This window comes from Thunnus maccoyii, chromosome 21, assembly GCF_910596095.1.
Source record: "Thunnus maccoyii chromosome 21, fThuMac1.1, whole genome shotgun sequence".
NCBI lineage: Eukaryota > Metazoa > Chordata > Actinopteri > Scombriformes > Scombridae > Thunnus > Thunnus maccoyii.
In genome coordinates, this window is record NC_056553.1 from 26,633,486 (window position 1) to 26,644,475 (window position 10,990).

The 10,990-nt window shown below is 39.4% G+C and overlaps 1 protein-coding gene across 1 annotated transcript; it reads left to right on the forward strand.

The window, feature by feature from the left end:
- The first annotated feature begins 390 nt into the window (after positions 1–390).
- Positions 391–9,614, forward strand: alg14 (ALG14 UDP-N-acetylglucosaminyltransferase subunit). Its single transcript, XM_042398715.1, has 4 exons — positions 391–582; positions 1,448–1,599; positions 2,285–2,407; positions 9,292–9,614. The coding sequence occupies exons 1-4, from the start codon at positions 438–440 to the stop codon at positions 9,520–9,522; spliced, it is 651 nt and encodes a 216-aa protein (XP_042254649.1). The 5' UTR covers positions 391–437; the 3' UTR covers positions 9,523–9,614.
- The last annotated feature ends 1,376 nt before the right edge of the window (positions 9,615–10,990 follow it).

The window sequence follows — 10,990 nt, forward strand, 5'->3', positions numbered from 1 at the left end:
TTGAGATAACACATGAATATTAACCTGTGAAAATGCATGCAAGTATAAACTGGACTTGCATGCTATATTGTATAGTTTACTTTACTGTTGGAGTTTTTTCACCAGCAGTAAAGTATTTTAGACCGCTGGATGAACTTCATTAAAAAGTGCATATCTCTCATATAAATCTTGTTAAGCTACTTGTGTAATATTTACATGGAGGATATAAAGCATATTTTCAAAACCACAGACAAACGTCAGTGTATTTATTTCCACTTGTAGTGATTTCGGATATACTGATATTGCAAGGGGAACATCCATGAAGGGGAGCTCCACATCATCATGTCATTACATAGGTTGTGTAGAGGATGTGCCTGAAAGCCTATATTCAGGGGTTAAAATAACGCAACACAAGCCTACATGATCCGATTTGGTCCTTCAGAGCTGCCGTAGCCGACATGACGTTCCTCGTAGGAGCTGTTGTAGCTGTTTTACTGATATGTTTGTTGTTTATTATCCGCTTATATATTGTTGTGAAGACTGGATCAAACCATAAACCTGGAACCAAAGGTCCGGTCGCTGCTCTTGTCGTTGCAGGATCAGGTAACGTTATGAAGCGCAGCGGCTCTGCTGTGTTCTGTTCTCTGCTGATAACACACTTCCATTATTATATCTTCAGCTAACTGTTAACTTACATAGTGTATGTTAGACCCTACTTTCCCACTGCGGAGGCATAATTTCTAATTCTAGCATACAGGCGCCAACATGAAGAATATTAGTTATGTTCTGCCATTAGCTGACTTCCTTAGCTTCCATGCTAACAAGACCTATCCCACTGGCCTGTAGCCATAACGTCATCAAAACATTGGTGGGCTGGGGGTGGAGCTTTTTACAGAAATAATTCATTTGAAATGAATAATTTAATATATTATAGTCTCCCGGCACTGTGACGAGCAAACATTCAAGTGATCATTAATATCAGTCCTGAACTGAATGAAACTGAATAAGACAGAACACATGAATATCTGATTATAATAATAAGAATAGATATACTATATGGCCAAAAGTATGTAGACACCTAAACACTCCAGCTATATGTAAGTGTTGAACATGTAACAGCCTCCAGGCTACTGTTGAAGTCTGGCTGCAGGGATTTGCTCCCATCAGACACAAGAGCATCAGTGAGGTGCAACACTGATGTTGGGGTGATTTTGTTCTGCCATAATTGATATTTTTATAAAGACAAATCATACACCTGATCATTTTCCATCGTAGAAACATTATAAGGAGTTAGTAAAAGAAGCAGAGGAATCTGTCATGTAGACTGCGATAAGAAATCTATTCCATGCCAGTTTTTCTTCCACCAAGTCAAGTCTTAATGTCATAGTATCAGAAAGGTCTCTCAGCTGTTCACATTCATCTTCACGGTGTGTTTGAGTAAGTGACTGTGAGTCTGTTGTGTTTTCAGGTGGTCACACTACAGAGATCCTGCGGCTGATGGAGAGCCTGTCTGCAGCCTACACACCTCGACACTATGTCATCGCTGACACAGACAGGATGAGTGAGGAAAAAATCTGTACCTTTGAAAACTCTAAACAACACTCTGACTCCAAGTCACAGGTACACAACCGTCTGAGTCTAAATAATGGCTTCTTGATAATGACAGGCTGATGACATGAAGGAGATACTGTGGAGGGTGTCTTAATAACTGCCAGCAGGTGGCATGAGTACTCTTTTTATCTATGCTTCTCTCCTGTGACTGAAGTACAACACACCTTCTTCTTTACTTGTTTGAATATCATCATCTAATTGTGCTCTATATTACTCACATTTCATACAAATTGATCATTTGAGAACAAACGTTTTACAAACAACTTCATAAACTGTCAAAAATCTTTGTGTTACAGCTTCTATTGAAGGAAAGCTTGGTACATGGCTACAAATGGATATTTATATTATAAAAGCAGACATTACAAAGAGACATGTTGTAAAAATAGAACAGTAATAGAAATGAAAATATAAAAATAAACAAAAGTGGCAGACCTTTGTATCAAACATAGTCCAAATAATCATATCCTACAATGCAGGAAAGTTCCTACTACAACCTTCTTAATGACATCAAAACTATCTTCATGGAAAAGTAGTTATATTTCATATATAATATGGAATAGTAGAAGACTTTGCTGTATCTATATCTCAACTGAAGACACGTCAATAACCAAAATCTCCATGGAACGTTATAATCTGATACAGACAGTGATGTGTGTGTGAGCGCCTGTAACAGACATGTTTCACTGTTTCCCAGTTCACCATCTATCGGATCCCGCGGAGCCGGGAGGTGCATCAGTCATGGAGCTCCTCTGTGCTCAGCACCCTGAGCGCCACGTGCTACTCTCTCCCTCTGGTCTTCAGACTCAGACCTGACATGGTGAGTAGCTGTTCCTCCACAGAACTGATAGTGCTGCTACTTTGGATCTTGACCCGCACAAGGAACAAAAAGTCAGTTTTCATTCTTGTTAGTCCCCTAAATCATAGACGTACAATACTAAATCACCAGAGCAGACCTTAAAGGTTAGTTTCACCCAGACGAGCACTAACCCATCCAACTCTGTCCTGCAGTTTTTGGGTGTATGTGCAGATAACATACAGATATGAACACTGAAGAAGTGTTGACTTTTTAGCTTGTGTTCAATTCAATACACATTTATTTATCCCAGTAAGAGCAACTGTAAGCAGCAGCAGCGCAGATCAACAGATGGGAAAGAGAAAAACACTGTCAATCACAAAACTAAAAACAGAGACTGGAAGCTTCAAAAACTATGTGTGGAATTGGCAACAAATACATTGAATATTTCTTTACAAGGTAATGAGGCTGTTCAGAAGCATAAAAAGCTAACTATGAGGAGTTTAGAAGGCAGAGAGCATAACAAGATCATGCTGATTGAATCACACAACCTCCAGCTTGTTAACGGACTGGCCTCTGAAAGACATTTCATTCCAAGATCAAGCAAACTTAATGAGTGCAGAATGCTGTTTATTATTCCGTTCACCAGGACAAAGAAGAAGACTAATGTTCATAAGAATACAAGTGTATGTGGTGGAATAGTGTCTAAAACATGTAGAGGCAAAAGAAAAAACTGCAGACACTTGTGTACACATGACTTCATCAGTGAGATGTGGTGACATCACCAGAAACAACAGGTCCGACAGGTCATGTAGCTGTCAGATGATCAGACATCAAGTGAAATTTACAGAGAAAATGACGGTCAACATTCCAAGAATGCTCTAAGCTGTCTGCTGAAAACATTCAGTGTTCAGACTGGTTGAAGTTCAGCTGTTCTCACTGTGGCTCAGTCTGTGCAATGAGGGATTATTAATGATGTCTCTGTTTGAGTTAACGATGGTGTCCACCACTGGAACATATCAGGGTTTCAGAGGTATTAGGGTTGCCTGGAAAATAACAACAAGGCACATTTACTGTATTTGAATGGTTCATCTGTTGGCTCCCATGAAGGAATGGTGAATGGGTTTGTTGGGTTTCACCTGTAAATGCAGTTTGTTGATGTGCTTCACTGTGAACACACAATAGACTTGTGTGATATTTCTCTGTCCATCTTCACATAGCGAAAGCAACAAGCTAGCCCCAGTGGTGTCATACCTCATAGTGGCTAATATGGATAAAATGATTCATCACAGTGCAGGGTAGACTGTGATGGTGATATAGTCATTTTAAATGAAATGGAATCAAAGGTACCCTCTGGAGTTGTAGACCACTAGTAGCACGATGGAGCAAAGTTTTTTTATGTGTGGAGAAAGTGAAGAACAATATTTTAAAACTGGATCTAGCAAATGTTTTATGATCTGAAAATCCAATATTGCCATAAAGCAGTCCTACTCATTCACTTCCAGCATTGCTCACAGGGACATAATAAAGCCAGAGATAATAAAGACAGATCTACAGCTTTGATGGGAGAGGAATGTGTATATATCCAAGCCTTATACCTCACACTGCTAACAGGCAAACAGCAGCAGTTTTCCCCATGTTGTCTTGTTGAATGTGTCAGTTAAATGATATGAATCTCATTGATTAATGGTGATGTGCTGACATTGTTCCAGACCTCTGATCATCTGTAACATTCATATGTGGTCATAAAGGTCACATCATACTGTACATGGTAGATCAAAGGAAGCACTATGTTCACCTTCTGACTGATACAGATCAGGTTCATGCTGTATCATATTGTTTGTTTAAATAGAACTTAAATAGAATAGAGTGTAAAAGGAACACTGCGGCAGCTGTCAGATATAATAAAGGCAGAAATGGCACAGTCAGAGGCAGGTGTTTGTTTTGGGCAGCTGTGCAAAGCAGCAGTTGATCAAGACAAACACGTGAGTGATAGTGTGAGTGGAGATGACACACTCAACCCAGCACAGGCATGAAAATGATGTTCCTCTCTGTCACAGTTGTAATGCTGAGTTTCAACGATTGTTCACGAGGTTCGGGTGGCTCAGTCACTGTGACTCACTCCATCCTCACTACGTGTTCGTTGGACTAAATCTTATAGTACAAACTGAGTTTGTGACAAAAGTTTTGGCCTTCTGAGGTTAGTTCATCTCATGTCCCCTTGTAGCTTCAACTGAATACTGCTGTACTTTAGTATTTTCCTTTCTTTTTAACGTCTTAATACCAAAGAAATAGTCCCTGTGACAATAGTGGACTGTGTTCTGTGTGTTATCCAGAATAACAGGGACTCTGATTATGGAAAGAGATATTGCTGTTAAACTTCTTAAATGTCATTTTTCAATGCTGTGAGCAACACAAACACAATAACCTTCACCTCCATTGTGTTGGTGTGGAGGCAGACATGTCCAACCTGGACAAATAAAAGCAAAACTATCTGCATAGATGGATACCACCAGAGGGACCAGAGAAATAATAATCTAATAACAACATATTATTTATAAATTCAAGATAACATATTTAAACATATGTGTGGACTGTCAGGAGTTTAATGTCTGTGGTTACGTTGGAAAATTTTGAGCGATGTTGCAAATTCATTGTAAGGACTGCTTTATTATGATATTGATTTTTTTTTTTTACATAATTAATGATTAATATGTCAAAGTACCTTATATTTGTCAGGTATTTAATTTACTGGATTAGCCAAAAACAGACATTCATGCTTAATTTCTCTGGATTTTGACCTTTTTAATAGCAACAACATTACTAATATAGACACAGTGCAGAAGGCTAAAGACACTGTGTTTGAGTATTGTAGTAAGACTCTAACTTGAGTGACAGTATAAATGGTCTGCACCATATGTACACCCTACAACAACAACAAACACAACCTGTGTCTTATTTTGTCCGACAGACAACCTGCACTTTTTTTTTATCAGGGAAAATCAAATCTTTCATCACTTGTGATAAAGTACAGATAATGCAGCTTGCCTCTGCTCTGTTGGAAGCAGAGAGAACAGATTCCTGACCTGTGTGCTGTCACTCTGGACGTCAGCGGGGCTGTCCAGCAGAACCCTCTGATTATTGGTGGCTGGTTGGAAACAAAGCCGGGGACTTAGTGCCAGGGCAGTCATGCCAGGAATGTTCCAGCCAGGCTTATGACTGCGGCGCGGCTGAAGAACAGCCATAACCGCCCCCCCCCCCGCCGCTCTCATGAGCTTGGTACTGATTCTGTCATAAGTGGATTTTACTGGTGCAACTGCTGGGAAGCAGATCATCTTTAGACAACTGAAGCCAGCAGAATTTCCACAGTGTAGACCACAATGCAGACATGAAGTGGTGTTTGCTTTAACAGAGAGGTTCTGATGTGTCTGATATGGGTCAGGCCCATCAGAGCTCCTGCTGCTCCTCTGTGGGTTGGACAGGTACACTACTCCCATGTCTTCCATTAAACAGAGGCTTCTATAAATTATACATGGAATACATGCACTCATTAGTAAATGGAATTACAAAAACCATGATCTAAAACGTTTAAAAAAGGAATTACCCAATTCCTTTATAAAATGTATTTATACAGCCCAAAGTCACAATTTTGCCTCACAATGTGGAAGACATGTAAAAGCGTCTATGGTTAAGCCCTCGCTTCAAATAACAAAAAGAAACTTTCACAGGGAGAAATCTCAGATATAACATCAGGAAGAGAGAAAACAACAGTGAAATGACACTGTGTAGGAGCAGAATGACAAAAAACATACTGTATGTGAGGAACTCCTCATTTAAATCTAGAATATTTTTTATTAATCAGCAAATAAAATGATCTTCATTCTTTAACTTTTGTCAAGTAACCAAATATTAATATTTATTTGAGAGTTTATTCATGCATAAACTGAATGCTAACTTCATTTATTATAGCTTCAATTAAATTGATCAATGTATTACTTGATTACAGTTAAACAATGTAAAACTGTAATTATTCCAGTGGCCCACTGCAGGCGCTAAAGAAACCAGCTTACTGGGAGATTTTAGGTTATAGCAGAATATCATGAACACTGTGTTAAACCTGTGTTCACATGCAGCTGTTTTATTTGAGATATGTTACACTCCAGACTAAGTAGTGACATAGTACTGCTGTTGTCACTGCAGTACTGTCCCTGTCGTTGTCATGCATACGCACACATGTAGAAACAATCCAGGTTAAAGACCAATTCATGCTTTCAGCATTCCTCGTCTGCAGACAGCCGCACACGCTCTTCCATCCATACTGTTTTTGGAGGTCTGTGGACACAGACACGTTCCACATGTTCCCACCAGTAAACAGGGTTGCAGCCTGATAATTTTTCAGAGTTGTAAAATCCAGTCTGTGAGTATTACAAACTGCTGTGCAGTGTTTTTTTAATCAGCCTTTAAATGCAGTAATCCGTTACTCCAACCGGACTTGCATGATCACATTTCATTGTCTCACCAGCACTTTAAACAACACGTCTACAACAACACAGCCCCTTGTATTGTTTTACACAGGACTGTTTTCAGTCAGAATGCAGCTGAGGAGTTCCTGTATGTTGCTGAACAACAAGTCAAAAAAAAGAAAAGCTACTGTAGACGATACAGGCATTCCTGCTTGCTTTTCTAGCACATGCGCAGTTGACATGCTTTGTGTGCGTATAGTCTGCGGCACACCGACGTCTGCAGAGGGGCCGCGCAGACCCTCACGGTCACGTGGATGTGCAAAGTATGAATTGGCCTTAAGTGCATATGTGGCCAAGAAATCAGGGTTCTTCAGTCACTAATTACTAATTTTATTTACTAATTTTCTATGTTTTTCCTTTGAATAGTGTAAGAAATGAGTTCATGCAGAGAGCTGACAATGAGCAGGTTATATAAGTGTAAATTCTTCCGGGAGTTCTGTGGCAGAAATAAGATTTCCATCTCTGTTTCAGAGTTCACTGCAGCCAGAGAGAGCTTAAGATCAAGTGGTGAAATCTGTTGATGTTCATGACAGACTCCAAGATCTGCTTGTTTTATTGAATGCACAGACCATCTCATTTCACCAATTAACAAGTGAAAGATTTGTAATGCATAACTCATTTCATTCTGTGTGTATGAAGGATGTGTGTTGAGAAGAGTTTAGCTCTGTACTGTGCAGAAGATATTAGACTGCTGCAGTGTCTGCACTGTGGAGCTGTATGATGACTTCTCCAGACTCCACAGCAGCTTCGTCTGGTTTCCTGTTAATCCAAACTCCCTTAACTCCCTCAGCCTCCTTCAGCCCCGAGGCTACTCATTCATCCCAGTTCCCTCCCCCTCTGACTCTGTCTCTGCACGGCCTTCACTGCTCCTCTTGAGTCACTCTCAAAATGTGAGTTGTGACTTTCTGCTCTCTTTGTCTTTTTTCATTGTCAGACTAAGTATTTAACACGTTTCTTCTCTCTGAGTGTTGATGGGAGATTCATCTCAGTGATATTTAGCTTGAAGCAAACTATAACATAGATCTCAGTGCAACAAACAAACACAGCCTCTTTTCCTGTTTTATCCTCAGCTCAGTGGTCCCAACCTTTTTGGCTCGTGATCCCTTAAAATGAAACTACCTGTGACCCCTTTTCAAAGGTCGTGGACATAAGCTGTGAGCACAAGAGGGATGGTTCTTGGATTGCATCAATTGAAGGATGTTAAGAGGTCAAATTTTCCAGTGTTTCACAAGAAATGACAGATAACAGAAGTATTTTATACCCAAGTCACCTTGTGGCTCAGATTTATCATAGGAACCTTTGGAGGTCCCAACCTTTAGGCTGGGAGCCACTGTTGAATGAAAGTGTTGGAACAAAGTTTAGAGTTAGTGTTGATGGTTTATATTTTGGGTTATTTTGGTTTATTTATTATAGATTGATAATAATAATGATAATAATAATGGTCACATGGATATGGGTGGTGATAGTTAATATAAGCACCTGTTCACCTGAGAGAGAGAGAGAGAGAGAGAGAGAGAGAGAGAGAGAGAGAGAGAGAGAGAGAGAGAGAGAGAGAGAGAGAGAGAGAGAGAGAGAGAGAGAGAGAGAGAGAGAGAGAGAGAGAGAGAGAGAGAGAGCTGACAGCTGTTTTACATCTGATCGCTGTGATTATTTTGATTAGACTTTGTGCACGTTATAATAAGTTGATCTTTTTCATGAATAAAAGTTATTAAACTTATTTTTTGATCTCAGCTCATCTTGTTTGGTGGCGTGTCAGACAAACAGCAAACAAGGCTCAACCTCAGCCTCTCAGACACTTTTACATCCTTTCCACTAGTCACTACATTTAGTTCTGATGCAGATAGCAATTTGTCAATTTTTAGAATGAACTTTTCTTCTAACATTCTGTATGTGTAATAAGAAAAATAAATATTTGAACCTGATTGATACAACAGTAGTCAGACATCTGTTGGGTACATGACTACAAAAGTATTGAATTGTGAACCAGTGATTTACAAACTAGAAAACAAGTGAACATACAGAAAGTGTGTGTGTATGTGTTGTTTGGCAAACCTGAATATTTCTCATGTGAACTCTTGTGTTGTTTGGAGACGCCACAGTTCAGCTGGAGACAACTGCAGGCTTCAGCAGTGGATCTTGCGTTCTTGCTTGTCATAGAGAACAAGGAAATAGTATCTCTTGATAAAAAAAAACAAATCACACAGTGATTAAATTGATATTGGGCTTATGAAGTCAAACACTTTTAATCAGTTTCTGCCACTTGACATGAGAATTCTGTCACAGATTTCATGAACAGCATTGGATGCTGCTTTCTATGTAGCTTGTGAAGAACACTATCGCTTCCTGGAACTGTGCTTACCCTCCTTTCTTTGTGTGTTGTTTCAGGTGCTGTGTAACGGCCCAGGGACCTGCGTTCCCCTGTGCGTGGCAGGACTCCTGCTTGGAATTCTGGGAATGAAGAAAGTCCTGATAGTTTACGTTGAAAGCATTTGCCGTGTGGAGACGCTGTCGCTCACGGGGAAGATCCTCTACCTCATATCAGACTATTTCTTTGTGCAGTGGTCCAGTCTGAGGGACAAATACCCCAAATCCATTTTCCTTGGAAGAATAGTGTGAAGACATCCTTTATATGTGGGCACAAAGTACACCGAAATATAATAATCTAATATGTACTAATGTTCTTGAATAAATGCTCTATTTTTATTGTTGCTTTCTGTTTATGCATTGTTATCATTTAACATCTATGAAGGTGTGTGTCATACAGAGTGCAAGGTTCAACACCACAGGTACATACAAAAATATTGGCTTCCATTCAAAAAACATGAACATATGATAGTTTCACTAAACACTGACGGGTTTCTGTCTGCTGCTGGTTGAATAAGATGAAAGGAGAAGAGTAAAGACTCACACTGCAGGTACATGTCTTTAAAAAGCTGCAGTCAAAGAATATTTTAGAGTACTAATATCAATGTGATACTTTTGTGGTACTTCATGCTCCTATAAGGACAAACCCACAGATTAAGAGAACTGAGTAATGTGTTCCAAGATGACATTCCCATTTATTTCTTTTTTTTTTTGGGCGATCAAGTATTTATTATATAAAGAGATACAAAACACGAGAGAGATCTGGAGAGATGCAATGGATGCAAACTGGTACGTGGTAATAGTATACCCCATCCACAAACAAGCAAACAACACAAAACAAAAGAACCCCCCCACCAGTATGGCTGTATCACAGACATACATATATGGATGTGGATATATCACAGATAATGTAGACGTATTCGTCCAAGTTCAAGCAACTTCACATTCATAAAAATATATTTTTACAAATGTAAGTCTTGTGTATGGAAAAAATATTTTTGAACAGTGTATACTGCAACTCCAGCTGTGGCCTCTATGCCAAAGTTACCGTACAGCCTTATGACTTTAAAGGACCAGTGTGTAGGATTTAGTGGCATCTAGTGGTGAGGTTGCAGATTGCAACCAACTGAATACCCCTCCCCTTCAAGTGTGTAGGAAAATCTACAGTGGTCACAAAACTCGCAAAAAAAACGCAAAAGGCCCTCTCAAGAGCCAGTGTTTGGTTTGTCCGTTCTGGGCTACTGTAGAAACGTGCAACATGGCGGCCTCTGTTGAAGAGGACCCACTCCCTATTTAGATATATAGGGCTCATTCTAAGGTAACAAACACACAACAATTCTTATTTTCATGGGATTATACACTAATGAAAACATACTTATGAATATTTTATTCCATTTCTGCTAAGTCCGTTCCACTAGATGCCACTAAATTTTACACACTGGTCCTTTAATGACCCTCAGAACAAACTTTGCATTTTTAGGCCCACAATGAGTAACATTATCGTAATTATTATTGAGGATGATTGGTATAGCCTGAAGGGGCTGCTGTTGTGTGTCTAAACTTTCAGTGTTCACAGATTTACAAGTCTTTATTTCATATGGATTATGTCATTTTCAAGTCATAGAAACACAAGAATAGGCCTTAAAGGACAGGCTCAAAGTTTTTCCAAGTCTATCTTAACACAAGTCAGGAGGCCAAATGAACAGTGGAACATGTTTTT

Bases quoted from the DNA above. Each gene is read 5' to 3' on its own strand.
- alg14 (XM_042398715.1), top strand. From the start codon at position 438: ATGACGTTCCTCGTAGGAGCTGTTGTAGCTGTTTTACTGATATGTTTG. The intron at 1,600-2,284 runs GTACACAACCGT...ACTGTTTCCCAG, and splicing joins ACTCTGACTCCAAGTCACAG to TTCACCATCTATCGGATCCC. The intron at 2,408-9,291 runs GTGAGTAGCTGT...GTGTTGTTTCAG, and splicing joins TCAGACTCAGACCTGACATG to GTGCTGTGTAACGGCCCAGG.